The sequence below is a fragment of the Dysidea avara genome, chromosome 9 (assembly GCF_963678975.1).
Source record: "Dysidea avara chromosome 9, odDysAvar1.4, whole genome shotgun sequence".
Taxonomy (NCBI): domain Eukaryota; kingdom Metazoa; phylum Porifera; class Demospongiae; order Dictyoceratida; family Dysideidae; genus Dysidea; species Dysidea avara.
In genome coordinates this window covers 6,581,289-6,602,868 of record NC_089280.1, presented here as the reverse complement: position 1 = coordinate 6,602,868, position 21,580 = coordinate 6,581,289, and the positions used below count along the sequence as shown (strand labels likewise).

General features: G+C 38.6%; 2 protein-coding genes across 2 annotated transcripts; one reads left to right on the top strand and one right to left on the bottom strand.

Moving 5' to 3' along the window:
* Positions 1 to 1,182: 1,182 nt before the first annotated feature.
* LOC136267263 (uncharacterized) lies at positions 1,183 to 3,192 on the top strand. The gene has a single exon (XM_066062347.1). It carries the CDS (start codon positions 1,259 to 1,261, stop codon positions 2,903 to 2,905), a length of 1,647 nt encoding a protein of 548 aa, XP_065918419.1. The 5' UTR covers positions 1,183 to 1,258; the 3' UTR covers positions 2,906 to 3,192.
* LOC136266620 (inhibitor of growth protein 5-like) lies at positions 3,015 to 3,509 on the bottom strand. Its single transcript, XM_066061615.1, has one exon. The coding sequence runs from the start codon at positions 3,507 to 3,509 to the stop codon at positions 3,015 to 3,017; it is 495 nt and encodes a 164-aa protein (XP_065917687.1).
* Between the last annotated feature and the right edge of the window lie 18,071 nt (positions 3,510 to 21,580).

Here is a 21,580-nt window from a genome sequence, read left to right as displayed (position 1 = left end):
CCAGTAAGGGGAGTCTACACACCAAATTTGAAGAAAATCGCTCCAGCCATTTCAGAGATACGAGCAAACAAAATTTCGTTTTAATTTCTTCGTTTTTTTTCTTCTACTTCTTCATTTCGCACACTTTGCAAAATCCGCCATAAAACATGAATGCGTGCTCGGACCGGGCTGAAATTTGGCACACTTAAAGGGCTCATTAAGGCGGATCTCTGTACCAACTTTGGTAGGACTCTGATGAACATTCACAGAGTTATGACCGATTATTTGTGTAAAATAAGGTTGAAGGTCTGTCACGCCTACAGGGTAAACTCCTTTGAGGAATCAGTTGAAAATTACTATGTAGATGGAGCAACCATCGTAGGAGTGCCTTTTTGTGGTTTGAAAGGAATCGGAATAAAGACCACGGAGATATGACACAAAACCCGACCTGTGTCAAAATTACGCGATCGATTTTTATGAATAAAAAACTATTAGTTTTCGTGTCTATCAGGCAAACCGCTTAGAGCAATGAGCTGAAAATCAGTATGTAGCTGGAATAATCATCATAGAAAGTCCTTGTAGTAGTACAGTAGAATCGGATTACAAACCACTGAGTTATGATTTGAAAGGCAACTACGTGTAGCAAATGCGAGATCGAGATACTCTAATAGAACAGTCACCCTAATAAAGCATTCAGCTGCATTTATAATTTACTCAATTATATTACATTGCAAGTTATTCTGTAGGGAATTCAGCTACAAACAAGTCGCCCTATAGTCAGATCAGCCAGAAGAAGGTACCTAATAGAGAGTTCAGCTACAAAGAAACCATCATGTAGAGAGTTCAGCTCAAACAAATTGCCCTGTAGAGAGATCAGCTAGAAGAAGTTACCTTATAGAGATTTCAGTTACAAAGAAACAATCATGCAAAGTATTCAGCTACAAACAAATCACCCAGTAGAAAGTTCCGCTATGAGCAGATCACACTGTAGAGAGTTCAGTTAGAAACAAGTCATCTTGTAGAGAGATCAGCTAGAAGAAGTAACCTTGTAGAGAGTTCAGCTACAACGAAACCACCATGTAAGAGAGTTCAGCTGCAAACAAATCACCTGTAGAGAGTTCAGCTAGGAACAAGTCACCCTGTACAGAGATCAGCTAGAAACAAGTCACCCTATAGAGCTTATGCAGGGGCGTGGTAATTATTTCTAAGCGCCTAGCTCTTACCAATTTAAGACACGCGTTAGGACCAGTCCGCCATTTGTAGGGTATACAGGTACAAGATGCCAAAGGAGTGTTGTGCTGTGAATTGTTCCAATTTGTGTGTAAGAGGGAGTGGATTAAGTTTTTATACTTTCCCAGCGGATCTAGATCGAAGAAATAAATGGATTGCTGCTGTAAACAGGAAGAACTGGTACCCAACCGAGCACACGGTAATATGTAGTGAACATTTCATTGATGGACAAAAGAGTAACAACCAGTTTGCACCGAACTACACCCCTACAATCTTTCAACGCGTTGACAGTCCTATGAAACGAAAGATGGAAGCTCAGGTTGCGGATTTTCGAAGAAGAACAGCTTCCAGAAAACGGAGGATAGAGCAGACCGAGATCACTGATCAGCAAAAGAAAAGGGCAAAGGAAAGCAGAATGCAAGAGCTTGCTGAGTCTAGCAAAAGGCAAGAAGAAGCAAGAAAATTGGAAGAAGAACGGAGGCTGAAAGAAATAGAAGAGCAGCAAAGGTTAGAAGAGGAGAGGAAAAGACGTGAAGAAGATGAGAGGGAGAGATTGTTGAGAGAAGAAGAAAGGAGAGAAGCTGAACAAAGAAAGGAGATTGAAGATGCCAAACAAAAGAGGTTGGATGAAATGAACAGATTGCAACAAGCTGAAGAGACACGACTAGAGTATGATGAACTACTCAAGAAATATGATGACCTACTCCTGAAATACAACCAAGCTGTAGGAGAGCTTGAACAGCTAAGAACAAGAGAAGCTAAACTGAATACAAAGGTTGATGAGTTGCAGACAAGGATAGTAAGTCGACAGAGCTTAGAAGAGAATGATAAGCAAGTAAAGTTTTATACAGGCCTACCATCGTTTGCAGTTTTGCTAGCCATATACAATTTGGTGATAAAGGGTCTACCTGAATGTCATTTTTCTGGCTGTCCCATGTTTGATCAGCTCTTGATTACTTTGATTAAGCTACGACTTAATATTCCTGATCAATATTTGGCATATCGCTTTGGTGTAAATCAATCTACGGTTTCCCGATGCATTACCAAGTGGCTAGATGTACTTCATGTAAAGTTATCACCGTTGATTTATTGGCCAGAGAGGGATCAGTTACGGAAGACAATGCCAACATGTTTCAGGAAAAATTTTCGGAAATGTGCGATTGTTATAGACTGTTTTGAAGTGTTCATAGACAGGCCAACTTCACTGATGGCAAGGGCTCAAACATGGTCGAACTATAAGAAGCACAACACATGCAAATTCTTAATAGGCATCACTCCTCAGGGGTCAGTATCGTTTATATCTAAAGGCTGGGGCGGAAGGGTATCTGATGTACATTTAACAGAGAACTGTGGTCTCCTCTCAAAACTGTTACCTGGAGATGTCATCTTAGCAGATCGTGGCTTCACAATAGATAAGGCTGCAGGAATGTATTGTGCAGAAGTCAAGGTACCTCCCTTTACGAGAGGGAAAAAGCAGTTAAGTAAGCTAGAAGTTGACACTGCTCGCCAGCTTTCTCATGTTAGAATTCATGTTGAAAGAGTTATTGGGCTAGTAAGGCAAAAATATTCCATATTACAATCAACTCTGTCTATTAATATGCTCAAAGGTGATGAAGAGGGTGTGTCTCCTGTTGATAAAGTAGTTGTAATATGTTGTGCGCTATGTAACTGTTGTGACTCTGTAGTACCATTTTAATTATTTACTAAGTTGTACCTGTCATTGTAATAAATAATATTGTTGATATTTACGTAACATTCATTTTATTTACATTTAGGATATGAAAGTGCATGTACAGTACAGTATATTAATGATGTTTCATTGCCTTCTTTGATCTCTTAGAACTCCTCTGATTGTGGCAGTCTGGACAAAAATATTTCCCTTTCGGAACATCTTTTTTGGTCATTTTTAAACATGAAAAATGAAACCATCCTATCAAACAATCCTTGTTATCACAGCAAATCATGTTATCATAGTCTTCTCCTTTACCGCAATAGCAGTATCCTTCCTGTTCATCAGAAGAACTTGAATTATGGACATCATTGCTCCTCGAGCCTGCAGTAGCATCCACCTTAGTAATGTGAGAGTCTGTGGAATCCACGTGGTTTACACTTGCATCAACAGACACGCTAGTACTGGAGCTTGCACCACCACTAGCAGCTGTACTGCTTGATGACTGGAGTGGCATTATTGGTTGCTTGCTGAACCACTTTCCTACTAGTTCAGGTAATATGGCCAATTTAATGAATGGTTCAACGTCATGTATAGCCGAGTCAATGAAATCAGAATCCAGCTCTACCATCTGGTGAAATATTTCACCTTCCCTCCAAGCTACAAAATCACAATGTTGCATGTGGCATAGCTTCATCTGCAGTTGGATTTGATAATAATACATATGTGACCGTATTTGCAAAAAGGTACCTTTTCCACACATTTGACATACCAGCAAACAAAATGATATAACACTTGAGTCCTTATACTGATTATCTTGTGCTTAGTCTTAAAATGTAGCCAGATACTGTAGCTACATCCATTAAAAATTTCAAGCAATTATATGCCATAATCAAAAAGTTATGAAGCATTAAAGTTCAAAAAATGGGTCAAATTTTGTGTGTGAAAAAGGTACCTTTTCGCAAATCCGGTCACATATGATCTTCCTTAAGTGCGAGTCTGCCATTGTCGTCTTCTAAAAAGAAGGAAGAATTATCAAGAATGGCTTCTGAAAATGCTTTATTCTTACAGGAGAAAGGACACTTGATTTCTAAAACACGACTCTCACAACACTTACAGTAGACAAGGCCGTCTGGTGTGGCACCCAAGAATGGAAATTCAGGATCCAAAATAAGGCCACATTGTATTACCATAAAATTCTCATGACAAGCTTGCATTTTTTCTGTATATGCTACCCTGGCAATATCTTCATGCTTGCACCCATACTGGCATGCAGAAGAAGTAAATTTATGCTGCTCAGGATAGCATATAGCCTTGATCAGGGAAACAGATGGTTGAAAATGGTTAGTATGCAAAGCTTCACACAACTTAGAAGCTGTTATCCTACCCGCACGTTGCTCAAACCAAGCTCGACATTTACTTTGTTCTCTTGTGCGCTCCTCCACCATGACAGCTTGATTAAATGTGAAAGACACAGTCTCGTAAATATCTTCACATTTGGCCAAAAGATCATTATATGCCAGCTCCATTGCCGTCGGATCATGCAACTCTGGTAAAGGTTTGGGTAAAACCCCAGATTCTGTTTCTGGAACATAAGAATCATTATACTCAGCCATCAATGACAGCACAACTGGTTTCCCCAGCCCTTGAGACATCTCATTACGAAAAGTGGCTAAATCAGAATCAGTAGATTTAGGAATAGAAAACTTTTTGCTTTTCGTAGATGGGTCTCCACATCCTTCAGTGACAGTTTGTTTGCGCTTATGCTTTGGTGTAGTGAAGTCTATTTTACCAATTTCAGAAAATGGGACACTTCGAAAAGTGCTTGGTAGCCATGAACACGGCAATGATGTGCACGAAAACTGCTGCTTCATCTGAGTATTTAACTCCAACATAAACAACACAGAAGCAATGTGTGAACAAGCCTCTCCAGCACCAGCCATACATGTACAGTGAGCACACAACACTTCTCCACTCTGTTTAACTGAAACCCATACCTTCAGTGAGGGTAATGAAAGGCTTTGTGAATGTTTAACAAGTGCTGTAAACAAGTAAAGCTTGGTACTACTGGATCGACTGACACTGCAAATAACATCACTCACCCATCCATTCACAACTTGATTGAAAGCCTCCAGACTTTTGTAAGTTTTAAGTTGTTCATGTGTGTAAAGACTAGGTGTCAGTATTAGATAGTTATATACATCTCCGTACATCACATCTGGCCATTCATTCCACTCAATAGCACGTTCTGAAAACGATGAAGGCTTCTCCAGTCGGCAATAGGGATCTTCCTCGCAACAAATCAACTTCAATTTATCGAGATATCGATCCTTGGTGTCTCCTGACTGTTCTAAATAATACTGTGAATAAGAAAACGCCTGGTTTACATGTTGTGCACTATCCATGAGCAATTTCACTAAGCAACGTTTCTACCCTACAAATGGCAGAACGGTGCTAACGAGTGTAAGAGCTGGGCGCTTAGAGATAATTACCACGCCCCCTGCATAAGCTCTATAGCGAATTCAGCTGCAAACAAATCACCCTGTAGAAAGATCAGCTAGAAGAAGTTACCTTGTAGAGAGTTCAACTAGAAACAAATCACCCTGTAGAGAGTTCAGCTAGAAACAAGTCACCCTGTAGAGAGATCAGCTAGAAACAAGTCATCCTGTAGAGAGTTCAGCTTACATTGTAGATAGTTCAGCTACAAAGAAACTACCATGTAGAGAGTTCAGCTGCAAACAATCGCCCTGTAGAAAATTCAGCTACAAACAAACCACCCTGTAGAGAGTTCAGCTACAAACAAGTCATCCGGTAGAGAGATCAGCTAGAAGGATAACCTTGTAGAGAGGTCAGCTACAAAGAAATCACCCTCTTCATCTTTTCTTCTTCCTGTGGTAAAGAAAAAATGATAGGTTAGAAAAAGCCATAAAGCCGGCCATAGGCTGGCTTTGGGGTATACAAATACAAAAAGAAATGAAATCTAATCCAAAACAGCCAAGCTGTAAAGAAAGTGCGGCCCTCAGACAGGCTATGGTGAAAAAATATGTGAAATCCAAGGTGGCGGCCAAGAAATGGCTGTGATGGTAGGTTAATGGTAAAAATTTTAATAATGACAATTCAGGTGAATTTTGTGCCAAGACTAAGCTGCACCAAATTCACCTGAATTGTCGTTATTAAAATATTTACATAAAACACGAATGCGTACTCGGATAGGGCTGAAAATTGGCACACTTGAAGGGCTCATTAAGGCGGATCTCAGTACCAACTTTGGTAGGAATCCAATGAACATACACGGAGTTATGACCGATTATGTGCGTAAAATAAGGTCGAAGGTCCGTCATGCCTAGAGGGTAAACCCCTTCGAGGAATGAGTTGAACATTTATATGTAGATGGAGTAACCATCGTAGGAGTGCCTTTTTGTAGTTTGAAAGGAATTGAGATAAAGACCATGGAGATATGACACAAAACCCAACCTGTGTCAAAATTACGCGATCGATTTTTATGAATAAAAAACTATTAGTTATCATGTCTATCAGGCAAACCGCTTAGAGCAATGAGCTGAAAATCAGTATGTAGCTGGAATAATCATCATAGAAAGTCCTTGCAGTAGTACAGAAGAATCGGATTACAAACCACTGAGTTATGATTCGAAAGGCAACTACGTGTAGCAAATGCGAGATCGAGATACTCTAATAGAACAGTCACCCTAATAGAGCATTCAGCTACGTTTATAACTTACTTCATTACAGAATTATATTGCATTTCAGGATATTATGTACGGAATGCAGCTACAAACAGTTAATCTGATAGACAATTCAGATACATGCAAGTCACCCAGTATCAGCTAGAAGAAGTCACCTTGTAGAGAGTTCAGCTACAAAGAAACCATCATGTTGAGAGTTCAGCTGCAAACAAATCACCATGTAGAGAACTCAGCTGCAAACAAACATGCCCTGAAAAAGATCAGCTAGAAGAAGTTACCTTGTAGAGAGTTCAGCTACAAAGAAACCACCATGTAGAGAGTTAAGCTGCAAACAAATCACCCAGTAGAAAGTTCAGCTATGAACAGATCACCCTGTTGAGAGTTCAGTTAGAAACAAGTCATCCTGTAGAGAGATCAGCTAGAAGTATCACCTTGTAGACAGTTCAGCTACAAACAAATCACCTGTAGAGAGTTCAGCTACAAACAAATCACCCTGTAGAGAGATCAGCTAGAAGAAGTCACCTTGTAGAGAGTTCAGCTGTAAACAAATCCCCTGTAGAGAGTTCAGCTAGAAATAAGTCACCCTGTAGAGAGTTCAGCTAGAAGAAGTCACATTGTAGAGAGTTCAGCTACAAAGAAACTACCATGTAGAGAGTTCAGCTGCAAACAAATCACCCTGTAGAGAACTCAGCTACAAACAAATCTCCCTGTAGAAAGTTCAGCTAGATGAAGTTACCTTGTAGGGAGTTCAGCTATGAACAGATCACCCTGTAGAGAGTTCAGCTACAAACAATCACCCTGTAGAGTGGTCAGTTACAAAGAAACCACCATGTAGAGAGTTCAGCTGCAAAAAAATCAATCACTCTGTAGAGAGTTCAGCTAGAAGAAGTCACCTTGTAGAGAGTTCAGCTGCAAATAAATCACCCTGTAGAGAATTCAGCTACAAACAAATCACTCTATAGAAAGATCAGCTAGAAGAAGTTGCCTTGTAGAGAGTTCAGCTACAAAGAAACCACCAAGTAGAGAGTTCAGCTGCAAACAAATCACCTGTAGAGAGTTCAGCTAGAAACAAGTCACCCTGTAGAGAGATCAGCTAGAAACAAGTCACCCTGTAGAGAGTTCAGCTAGAAGAAGTCACACTGCAGAGAGTTCAGCTACAAAGAAACTACCATGTAGAGAGTTCAGCTGCAAACAAACACCCTGTAGTGAACTCAGCTACAAACAAATTGCCCTGTAGATAGATCAGCTAGAAGAAGTTACCTTGTAGGCAGAGTTGGGGAAGTTACTTCATGAAAGTAATATATGTGACCGGATCTTGGAAAACCTACCTTTTGGGCACAAGCAAACTTTTTGGGAAAACTCAAATGAAAATTTCAACAATATTTTTTAAATTAATTTTTTTGCACATTGGGATAAAGCAACTATTAAACCTTCTTGCTGTGAAGTTTCACACCCATAGCTTCTTTTTCATAGGATATATGGATGATTATATCAGACCATGTAGTAATTTCACATGTGTGGGACAACAAGTAACTTACAAATTGGGTGATTTGTTCAGGTGCTGGAATGGCTAAACCTTAGTCTTAGACAATGATACATGGAATTTAATTGCAGAAATGTACCAAGAATACTTCATTAAACTATCAGAAATATCTTTTAAAGTATTTTAGATGGTAAGAGTGGAATTATTAGTAAACAAAGTGATTTGTCACCATTTGTCACCCTTAATAACCCACAGAACTCAATACATAACCATAAAAGTTAGTTTGTAATGTACAGGGCAGAGCATTGGCCATATCTCAGGAATGCTTAAAGGTATTAAGCTGAAATTTTTACACAAGATAGATGAGCACCTAGTACCTCATTTAAGCTATAAAACAGAAAATAGACCCATGTGCCAAAAAGGTAGGTTTTCCAAGATCAGGTCACATATTACATATTACTTTTATATCAGTATAATATATTACAGTTACATATTACTTAGAATAAAGAGTAACTTAATAATATTACATATTAAGTTGCTAACTTAATAATATTACATATTAAGTTACTAACTTAATAATATTAGCTACAAATATTAAGTTACTAATGCTAAGTTACTTTTTTATTAAGACAGCTAAGTTAAAGTTTACATATAAACCACGTGAAGTCACGTGATGCACATCAGTCACGCGTACGTGCAACACCTGAGCACCATTATAGAAGAAAGGTTAATGGATTAAGGTGATTAATTAATAGTGGAATGGATAATTGGCAGTAAAATCTATTTATAATGCGTTACTTGTTCATCTTTACTCGTAGTATCACTCATTACATCGTGGTAAAGTTACTCGTTACTTTTTGCTTCCTGCTACTCTTTACGTAATAATATTACTTCTTTCGTTACTAGTAACGAATTATAGTTTCCAAAAGTAACTTAAAGTTATATTACTGCATTTCCAAAAGTAACGCGTTATATTAATAAAGTTCAAGTTATTAAACATAGTTAATGTTGTGAAGCGTAGGCCATGCAAGTATCCAAAATATTAGCATGCAACGGTAGGCTCTAATAAGAACAATGCATGCGCAGCATCGTGAGCAGAACACGTTGGCAGTAATTCATACCTGTTGTAAGAAATCTCACCAGTTGCAGTGGCTTTGAGTCTTCAAGATGGGTACTAGTTGTTCTCGCCTGCTGACACTGCTTGAAGTATCTTAGTTTACTACAGTGGTATATCCCCAGTATATGGAACAGTTAATTGTTTGTTATTTTAGTAGTTTTTCAGTAAACCCGCATTCACTGATGTTTTACTGAGAGTTTAAAACTTAGTAAAATAATTATGTTCCATATACTTAAGTTTACTGACACTTTACTATCTGTATAACTACAGTAAGGCATCTTAACAAATTAGTAAACTAAGAACCTTCAAGCAGTGTGAGGAAGGAGAGGGTTGTCGTCCTTGGGAAGCTCGACTGCTTGATTGAGCAGGCGAGGAGCCGGCTTTGTCACGCCGGGGGAAGGACCGCCTCAAGGAACGGGTGTTCCGGGCAAGACAGCAACGCGACAGGATGTGACATTACAATACTAGTGGCTACCGTCATGGTCGTCTCTAGAACTGGGTCACTTGCCTCGGCCCACGCACGGTATCGCTGTCACCTGGGACAGCTCCATCGCCGCTGGACTCGTCGCTAACATCAGTGACTACAGCTCCACCTCATGCCACAGCCAGTTCATCGGACGCCACCTAATCCACACAAAATGTAGGAAGATCGTGTGGCGGGCATCAATCAGAATCTTCGGGAGGGAACTTGAACGCCCCGACTATCGTGAAATGGCCTCAGACGAGATGCTGCATCGGGTAAGCAACAGTATAACACCAATTGGTGTACTAGTATAAGCTTACACACTGTTCCCACATACCCAGTATATATATATGCATGTAATGAGTAGGGATGTACCGATTTATATCGTATCAGTGACCAATATGGAGATTTCTGCCAATATCGGTTGGTCTCAATATAACCACCAAAACCGATGTGATATATCGAAATAGTCTTTGCCATGGTAAAGCCACATTTTACCCTCTGTTATACAGCAAACAAGGCTGAGGAAATAGTAGGTTTTCTATATCCTTGAAAATAAGCGCATATACTACGAGAAGCCATAGAAATACGCGCTTGACAAACATTCATTGTTACAATACTTACCAACCATACAACAAATGATCATAGTGGAGAGCTATAAAAAAGCAACCATGGGATGAATAAACTAGAAACACAACTTGAAATAACCAGCCATCATTACAAGCCATTAAAATACGGAGTAGCTAATGGGGACTCATCTTGGTGGGAGCATGCATTAAAATATTTTGTGGGTGCCTCACTGTCTGGGCTGTTAATTGAGGCCACACCACTACAGGCAATCAAGCATTGTCAGTGATTGTTAGCACTTGGAACTGCTTACTAAGTATATCTTATGCAAGTTAAAGTTTCCCAGTTTCTTCTAATCTAAATGTATAGCTACACTTTATTATATTGTGTCGGTGTTCTGACTCAGTATATCACTTTATATTGGATCAGTTCAGAAATTTCTCTATCGGTACACCTCTAGTAATGTGTGAAATAATAAGAGTTGCTTTGTACTGGTGAGCTTAGTAGTGAGCTCATACATAGATACAGTGTAGCCACCAATCACTGATGCTACTTAAAAAAAAAAAGAAACGACTAAGTACCTGAATTCAGTGACATTAATTGTGTTTTTGAAGTCAAAAAATTCTATTTTGTGCAATTAAATTTAAAATAAATAAATAAATAATGCAACCACAGATGTGTATTAAATGCATTAATAGACTTCTGTATTCTACAGCATACTATATTGGTTTCTTCATTGGTGCTTATTGGCTTGTAGTCAGCATCAGCAGGGCTTGTATAGTCAACTAGAGAATGCAGAATACAATGAAGTATCAGCAAACTAGCTACATACATGTATATATAGCTAGTCACCAGCCTTAGAAGGTGACTGCATTAATGGTGGTATGAAGGTAACTTGGTACCAAAAATAAAAAATAAATAAATAAAAAACGGTAATCATAAATTGTATGCAGAAAAGCAGCCAGGTGCATAATTGAACTTTACATAGCAGTTTCACCGTGTTGTGTCAGCTTCTTGCACACCATACCCTTGAGTCTTATAATAGTCACAAAGAAAAGTCCATTTTATTGTTATTAAAGGAAACTTCAACCTATACAATCGCAATAGGAATCATTTCAAAACATGGTGCTTGTTCCAATGTGTACATGATACAGTGTCTTCGTTATATATCTGTAGTTCTATGGTTAGGATGTGCTCCACAATTTTGCTAGGCAATTGGCATGGGACACACCATTGTGTTGTTAGTTGCATGTTAGTTTGCTTGTGTGTTATGTCTTCCTAATATTTATATTGTCACATTTGCTTGATATGTATGTCATCACCATTGCTTGTTTGTATACCAACGTATGTCACTTCCACTGCTTGTTTCGTATGTTACCGTGGCTCGGTTTGCACATCATCTTCTGCATGTTGCAAGCATAGCTTATCGTGCATATCACTAGATGTTGTCACCATCAAATTTCTGCACATTGCATGGTCTAAATTAAATAAATAACCTTGATGCTTGGGGGGGTAGATCACAATATATATATATATATGTATATATAATATATTGTGACCTACCTATGGCCTCTATTGTAAAGAGTTTAGGACAGAGACGCTTCTCTGCTCTAAACTCTTTCATTACCCAAACATCAATAATCCAAAAGTACTTCCTACTTTGGCCCCGCAGAAATTACATAACCTTGCGTAGGCCATATACCATGGCAGATGAGGCCCCTAGCACTTACCAAACCCCCTCCTCAATCAATGGATTGCTGAAGGTGAAGAATGAAGATCTGAGGAACAGACCACATAAGTAGGTGAGTGGTAGCGTAACTAAACGTTAACTCAGAATCATGAATTGTAATATATATTACGTAACGCGTTATATTACGTAACGCATTATATTATGTAACGCGTTATATTACGTAACGCGTTACCCCATCTCTGCTTGTAGGGAGTTCAGCTACAAACAAATCACCCTGTAGAGAGTTCAGCTACAAAGAAATCATCATGTAGAGAGTTCAGCTGCAAACAAATCATCCTGTAGAGAGTTCAGCTATGAAAAGATCTCCCTGTAGAGAGTTCAGCTAGAAGAAGTCACCTTTTAGAGAGTTCAGCTACAAAGCAACCACCATGTAGAGAGTTCAGCTGCAAAAAAAATCAATCACTCTGTAGAGAGTTCAGCTAGAAGAAGTCACCTTGGAGAGAGTTCAGCTGCAAATAAATCATCCTGTAGAGAATTCAGCTAGAAACAAATCACCCTGTAGAAAGATCAGTTAGAAGAAGTTACCTTGTAGAGAGTTCAGCTACAAAGAAACCAGAGTTCAGCTGCAAACAAATCACCTGTAGAGAGTTCAGCTAGAAACAAGTCACCCTGTAGAGAGATCAGCTAGAAACAAGTCACCCTGTAGAGAGTTCAGCTAGAAGAAGTCACATTGTAGAGAGTTCAGTTACAATGAAACTCCCATGTAGAGAGTTCAGCTGCAAACAAATCACCCTGTAGAGAACTCAGCTACAAACAAATATGCCCTGTAAAAAGATCAACTAGAAGACGTTACCTTGTAGAGAGTTCAGCTACAACGAAACCACCATGTAGAGAGTTCAGCTACAAACAAATCACCTGTAGAGAGTTCAGCTAGAAACAAGTCACCCTGTAGAGAGATCAGCTAGAAACAAGTCACCTTGTAGAGAGTTCAGCTAGAAGAAGTCACATTGTAGAGAGTTCAGCTACAAAGAAACTACCATGTAGAGAGTTCAGCTGCAAACAAATCACCCAGTAGAAAGTTCAGCTATGAACATATCACCCTGTAGAGAGATCAGCTAGAAACAAGTCACCCTGTAGAGAGTTGAGCTAGAAGAAATTACCGTGTAGAGAGTTCAGCTAAAAAGAAACCACCATGTAGAGAGTTCAGCTGCAAACAAATCACCCAGTAGAAAGTTCAGCTATGAACAGATCAGCCTGTATAGAATTCAGTTAGAAACAAGTCATCCTGTAGTGCAGAGAAGATTACCTAGAAGTATCACCTTGTAGAGAGTTCAGTTACAAACAAATCACCTGTAGAAAGTTCAGCTACAAACAAATCACCCTGTAGAGAGATCAGTTAGAAGAAGTCACCTTGTAGAGAGTTCAGCTATAAAGAAACCACCATGTAGAGAATTCAGCTGCAAACAAACACCCTGTAGAGAACTCAGCTACAAACAAATCGCCCTGTAGAAAGATCAGCTAAAAGAAATTACCTTGTAGGGATTTCAGCTACAAACAAATCACCCTGTAGAGAGTTCAGCTACAAAGAAATCATCATGTAGAGAGTTCAGCTGCAAACAAATCATCCTGTAGAGAGTTCAGCTATGAAAAGATCACCCTGTAGAGAGTTCAGCTGCAAACACATCACCCTGTAGAGAATTCAGCTACAAACAAATCGCCCTGTAGAGAGACCAGCTAGAAACAAGTCACCCTGTAGAGAGACCAGCTAGAAACAAGTCACCCTGTAGACAGATCAGCTAGAAGAAGTTACCTTGTAGAGAGTTCAGCTGCAAACAAATCACCCTGTAGAGCATTCAACTACAAACAGATAACCCTGCAGAGAATTCAGCTAGAGTCAAGTCATCCTGTAGAGAGAATCTAATCCAAAACAGCCAAGCTGTAAAAAAAGTGTGCGGCCCTCAGAAAGGCTATGTATGGGGTCATTCCGTGTCAAATCAACAAGGAATTTAGGGTCACCTCTCGGATTTTGACGAAACTTGGTGTGTTTGTAGTACCTATGGTGCTTATCACTCATACAAATTTTTAGCTCCATACATTCCATAGTTTCTGATTTATGACCACAAATATTTTGAATATTTCATGAAAAGTTGGTCCATCTCTTGTTACAGAATCAATTGTAACCTTGCACTGTGTAAATATTTGTAAACACAATTTTCAGTGATGGAAGACTGTTGATTGACCTTTCCAGTGATCCCTAAATTATTGGATATCTACTTAATTATGGTTCAAAAGTACTTCATTGAAAACTTTAATCCCTCATATTTGGAAAAATGCTGTTTGAAATTTTTCGATTTCTTTTGTGAATAATGATTGGATCATAGTCTATGTTTAATAAAATTTTTGTGGTGGGACCACAATGGGCTCAAGAGATATAATGAATTATGTTGTGGTATGCGGTGGAATTTGCCGTCTATTATTGCTGTATTGGAGTGTACACCTCCAATAACCACTCGCAACAAGGCCATGCCAAGTTTGTCTTACAGAGTGAAGGTGTCTAGGTGCATTGCAATCTGTATTAGTGACCACCTGTATTGAAAGGCCATCTATGTGTTGCAGTTAAGTTATACTTCATTAATGTATAGCACCAAAGCATCAACCCTTTCTAGCAAATCCAAAAATGGTCCTTATTAGACAGGTTGACTATAAATTACAGATCTGACCACCATGTGTCCATGAACATCATGTAAATGTACTATCTCTTCACAAATACCTTCTTTATTAAGTTGAATACCACTGTAGTGGACTTAGCCATATTTAAGTTGCGTATGTGGCTACATATATACATACAACAGAACTCCTCAGAAGGGATACCTGGATATCTTGATAACCAGGACACCTGTTTATACACTGTACTCCCACTCTAGTGGTACACATACATTTAGACCAAGATACTTCTGTGGCTTCTGTAATATGAGCAATTTATTATGTTCCTAGCAATGGAGGGGTTTTACCATACATGCATTAATTGTACCTCAATGTGTGAAATTAATTACTACATTACTTTACATTCATGACCACTTTGAAGATCAAGTCATAAACTCATGCACATACTCACATAGGACATGCTGACCACATACTTAACATTTGCCTGTACTGATCTTCAAAGCGTCAACCCAAAATACTTTGAAAAACCATTTTAGTAATTACAGTACTATAAATTACATATTGAGGTGCAAGCAAGTGTTAATAATATAAAACTCTTGGTACAAGTAATGCATCTACTGTATTTATAGTGTAACTCTTCTATTCCCTGGACTACTCACTGATGAAGTGTTCATTTTTGAGAAACCACAGACTTGTCTTGGGCCCAAAATGTACGTACAATTATAAAGTAAGATCATGAGGCTATTAAGGTGCCCAGGTATCCTTTTTGAGGAGGTCTATTGTACCTATGTAGCCATGTATGTAACTTGAATAGTGTAGAGTGGGGATATGTATGTGAGTGCACTACGGCAAGATTTTACTTAATAAATAAGGTATAACTGAAGAGATGGTACAACATTAATGTGTTTATGGACGCATGATAATCTCGTTTATAGTAAACCTGTCTAATAAGGACCATTTTGGATTTGCTAGAAAGGGTTGATGCTTCGGTGCTATACATTAATATCCAATTAAAGTATAAATTAGCTACAGCTTATAGATGGTCTTTCAATACAGGTGGTCATTAATACGGGTTGCAATGCACCTAGACACCTTCACTCTGTAAGACAAACTTGGCATGGCCTTGTTGTAAGTGGTTATTGGAGGTGTACACTCCAATACAGCACGTACACTCCAATACAGCAATAATAGACTGCAAATTCCACCGCATACCACAACATAATTCATTATATCTCTTGAGCCCATTGTGGTCCCACCACAAAAATTTTATCAAACATAGACTATGACCTAATCATTATTCACAAAAGAATTCGAAAAATTTCAGACAGCATTTTTCAAAATATAAAGGATTAAAGTTTTCAATGAAGTACATTTGAACCATAATTAAGTAGATATCCCATAATTTAGGGATCACTGGAATGGTCAATCAATAGTCTTCCATCACTGAAAAGTGTGTTTAAAAATACTTACACAGTACAAAGTTGCAGTTGATTTTGTAACTAGAGATGGACCAAATTTTCATGAAATATTCAAAATATTTGTGGTCATAAATCAGAAACTATGGATGTACGGAGCTAAAAATTTGCATGAGTGATAAGCACCATAGGTACTACAAACACACCAAGTTTCGTCAAAATCCGAGAGGTGACCCTAAATTCCTTGTTGATTTGACATGGAATGACCCTATGGTGAAAAAAGATGTGAAATCCAAGGTGGCGGCCAAGAAATGGCTGTGATGGTAGGTTAATGGTAAAAATTTTAATAACGACAATTCAGGTAAAATTCACCTGAATTGTCGTTATTAAAATTTTTACCATTAACCTACCATCACAGCCATTTTTTGGCCGCCACCTTGGATTTCACATCTTTTTTCACCATAGCCTTTCTGAGGGCCGCACACTTTTTTTACAGCTTGGCTGTTTTGGATTAGATTTCATTTCTTTTTGTATTTGTATACCCCAAAGCCGGCCTATGGCCAGCTTTGGGACTTTTTTAACCTATGTTTTTTTCTTTACTACAGGAAGAAGCAAAGATGAAGTAGATGTACTTTAAATATTTTATCAGTAAATGTACAAATTATATATACTGTATAATACATATGTGACCGGATTTGCGAAAAGGGGTCTTCCACACACATCCAATTTGCCAACTTTGACAATTGATAACTTCAGATTGGAAAGAGCTATTGCCTTGATATTTGGACAGTGGTGAGCACCACTATAGCTGAATACATGGTGAAATTTTCAGGTTAATATGTTACTTGAACACTGAGTTATGGTCTCCACCGTTTACGGAATTGGATGTGTGTGGAAGACCCCTTTTCGCAAATCCGGTCACATATATTGATTACAGAAATCTCCATGGTGGTTTCTTTGTAACTGAACACTCTACAAGGTGACTTCTTCTAATTGCTCTCTCTACAGGGTGAATTGTTTGTAGCTGAACGATCTACAAGGTAACTTCTTTTAGCTGATCTCTCTACAGGGTGATGTGTTTGTAGCTGAATTTTGTATAAGTGATTTGTTTGCAGCTGAGCTCTTTACAGAATGGTTTCTTTGTAGCTGAACTCTCTAAAAGGTAACTTCTTCTAACTGATCTTTCTACAGGGCAATTTGTTTCTGGCAGAATTTTCTACAGGGCGATTTCTTTGCAGCTGAACTCTCTACATGGTGGTTTCTTTGTAGCTGAACTCTCTACAAGGTAATTTCTTCTAGCTGATCTCTCTACAGGGAGATTTGTTTGTAGCTGAACTCTCTACAAGGTAACTTCTTCTAGCTGATCTCTCTACAGGACAATTTGTTTGTAGCTGAACTGTCACATGATTGTTTCTTTGAAGCTGAACTCTCTACAAGGTGATTTCTTCTAGCTGATCTTTCTACAGGGTGATTTGTTTGTAGCAGAACTCTCTACAAGGAAACTTCTTCTAGCTGATCTCTCTACAGGGACATTTGTTTGTAGCTGAATTCTGTATAGGTGATTTGTTTGCAGCTGAGCTCTTTACAGAATGGTTTCTTTGTAGCTGAACTCTCTACAAGGTAACTTCTTCTAGCTGATGTATCTACAGGGTCACTGGTTTGTAGCTGAATTCTCTACATGGTGGTTTCTTTGTAACTGAACTATCTACAAGGTGACATCTTCTAGCTGATCTTTCAACAGTGTGATTTGTTTGTAACTGAACTCTCTACAAGAAAACTTCTTCTAACTGATGTCTGAACAGGGTGAATTGTTTGTAGCTGAACTCTCTACAGGGTGATTTGTTTGTAGCTGATCTCTATACAGGTTACTTATTTCTAACTGATCTCTTGAATTCTGTTCAGGGTGACTGCTCTATTAGGATGACTGCTCTATTAGAGTATCTCGATCTCGCACTTGCTACACCAAGTTGGATTTCGTGTTATAACTCCGTGGCTTTAAGTATGATTCTTCTACACCATTGAAGAGCCTTTCTAAGATGATAACTCCATCTGTACAGCGATTTTCAAAGCATTACCCCAAGTGGTTTATCTGGTAGGCGTGGCAAGCATAATAATAATAATAATAATAATAAAATATAAAAATTAAAAATTAGCTAATCTCGATTGCATAATTGTTACACACTGTTGATTTTTTCGCTGTATCTTCCTGGTTTTTAGCTCGATTTCTTTCAAACCACAAAAGGTTTGAGGTTCAATAGTTAACCTATTCACCCACCGATTTTCAGCTACTTCCCATATGCGGTTTACCCTGTAGGCGTGACAACATATTGGTGTTATTTTTCGTGCATAATCGCTCATAACTCTTTGCCTGTTTATGACATTCCAGCCAAAGTTGGTACCGAGATGCGCCTTTATACCTCCCTTCTGTGTGCCAAATTTCAAGGCAATCGGATAACGCATTCGTGTTTTATAGCAGTTTTTGTAAGTGTGCGAAAAGAGGAAGAAAAATAAGAAGAAAAAAACCCGAAGAAACTAAGCCAATTTTTGAAGTCGCATATATCAGGAATGCCTGAAGGGATTTCGCTCAAATTTGGAATGTGGAGTACTGAAGTTGGAGGAAATGTACACAGCAAAATTTGTCTTGTTTCATCAAGGCAGCACAGAGCTACGGAGGTGCGAAAATTGCGTTTTCTTTCTTCCTGTCAATATACTCACGGGGTTGCGCGCCGGCTTCTTGGGCCGCACGACACACTACTGTGTGTCTTGATCCGGTAAAGAGTTCATCTACGTACAAGCAGATCACCCTGTAGAGAGTTCAGCTACATTTCAAGTCACCCAGTAGAGAGATCAGCTGCAAATTATCCTGTGGGGATTAATTGACATGTAATAAATATATGCTCTCTTTTTATATTATGAACTCTTGATATATGCATTATATATAAAATTTGTACATTTACTGATAAAATCAGAATGAGTTGAACTATTTATAAAATCTGCTTCAACTTTTTCTTTTTCCTGTGGTAAAGAAAAATATATAGGTTAAAAAGCCCCAAAACTGGCCATAGGCCGGCTTTGGGGTATACAAATACAAAAAGAAGTGAAATCTAATCAAAAAACAGCCAAGCTGTAAAAAAAGGAGTGCGGCCCTTGAAAAGGCTATGGTGAGAAAAGATGTGAAATCCAAGGTGGCAGCCAAGAAATGGCTGTGATGGTAGGTTAATGGTAAAAATTTAAATAACGACAATTCAGGTGAATTTTGTGCCAATTGACCAAGCTGAACCAAATTCACCTGAATTGTCATTATTAAAATTTTTACCATTAACCTACCATCACAGCCATTTCTTGGCTGCCACCTTGGATTTCACATCTTTTCTCACCATAGCCTTTCTGAGGGCCGCACTCTTTTTTACAGCTTGGCTGTTTTGGATTAGATAATGTTATTCACATCTAATCAAAAAACAGCCAAACTGTAAAAAAAGGAGTGCGGCCCTTGAAAAGGCTATGTTGAAAAAAGATGTGAAATCCAAGGTGGCGGCCAAGAAATGGCTGCGATGGTAGGTTAATGGTAAAAATTTGAATAACCACAATTCAGGTGAATTTGGTGCCGCTTGGTCCATTAACCTACCATCACAGCCATTTCTTGGCCGCCACCTTGGATTTCACATCTTTTTTCACCATAGCCTTTTCAAGGGCCGCACTCCTATTTTTAAAGCTTGGCTGTTTTTGATTAGATGTGAATAACATTATCTAATCCAAAACAGCCAAGTTGTAAAAAGAGTGCGGCCCTCAGAAAGGCTATGGTGAGAAAAAAAGTGAAATCCAAGGTGGCAGCCAAGAAATGGCTGTGATGGTAGGTTAATGGTAAAAATTTTAATAATGACAATTCAGATGAATTTGGTGCCACTTGGTCTTGGCACAAAATTCACCTGAATTGTCGTTATTAAAATTTGTACCGTTAACCTACCGTCACAGCCATTTCTTGGCCGCCACCTTGGATTTCACATCTTTTTTCACCAAAGTCTTTCTGAGGGCCGCACTCTTTTTTTACAGCTTAGCTGTTTTGGACTGGATTTCACTTCTTTTTGTATTTGTATACCCCTATGGCTGGCTTTGGGGCTTTTTAAACCTATCTTTTTTTCTTTGCCACAGGAAGATGAGAAAGATGAAGTTTTTAAATATTTTAATTCTGATTTTATTAGTAAATGTACAAATTACATATACAATATTACATTTATTACATGTTAATTATTCCCCACAGATGACTTGTTCGCAACTCTCTACAGGGTGATTTGTTTGTAGCTGAACTCCCTACAAGGTAACTTCTTCTAGCTGATCTTTCTACAGGGCGATTTGTTTGTAGCTGAGTTCTCTACAGGGTGATTTGTTTGCAGCTGAACTCTCTACATGGTAGTTTCTTTGTAGATGAACTCTCTACTATGTGCCTTCTTCTAGCTGAACTCTCTACAGGGTGACTTGTTTCTAGCTGATCTTTCTACAGGGTGACTTGTTTCTAGCTGAACTCTCTACAGGTGGTTTGTTTGCAGCTGAACTCTCTACATGGTAGTTTCTTTGTAGATGAACTCTCTACTATGTGCCTTCTTCTAGCTGAACTCTCTACAGGGTGACTTGTTTCTAGCTGATCTTTCTACAGGGTGACTTGTTTCTAGCTGAACTCTCTACAGGTGGTTTGTTTGCAGCTGAACTCTCTACATGTTGGTTTCTTTATAGCTGATCTCTCTACAAGGTGACTTGTTTTAGCTGATCTCTCCACAGGGTGATTTGTTTGTAGTTGAACTCTCTACGAGGTGATACTTCTGGCTGATCTTTCTACAGCATGACTTGTTTCCAACTGAATTCTATACAGGGTGATCTGTTCATAGCTGAACTTTCTACTGGGTGATTTGTTTGCAGCTGAACTCTCTACATTGTGGTTTCTTTGTAGCTGAACTCTCTACAAGGTAACTTCTTCTAGTTGATCTTTTTACAGGCCATATTTGTTTGTAGCTGAGTTCTCTACGGGTAAATTGTTTGCAGCTGAACTCTCTACATGGTGGTTTCTTTGTAGTTGAACTCTCTACAAGGTAACTTCTTCTAGCTGATCTTTCTACAGAGTGATTTGTTTGTATCTGAATTCTCTACATGGTGATTTATTTGCAGCTGATCTCTCTACAAGGTGACTTCTTCTAGCTGAACTCTCTACAAAGTGATTGATTTTTTTGCAGCTGAACTCTCTACATGATGGTTTCTTTGTAGCTGAACTCTCTACAAGTTGATTTCTTCTAGCTGATCTCTCACAGGGTGATTTGTTTGCAGCTTAACTCTCTACATGGTGGTTTCTATGTAACTGTACTCTCTACAGTTTGATCTGTTCGTAGCTGAACTCTCTACAGGGTGATTTGTTTGCAGCTGAACTCTCTACATGATGGTTTCTTAGAAGCTGAACTCTCTACAAGGTGACTTCTTCTAGCTGATCTCTCTACAGGGTGACTTGTTTCTAGATGAACTCTCTACAAGGTGACTTACATGTAGCTGAATTGTCTATCAGATTAACTGTTTGTAGCTAAATTTCGTACAGAATATCTTGCAATGTAATATAATT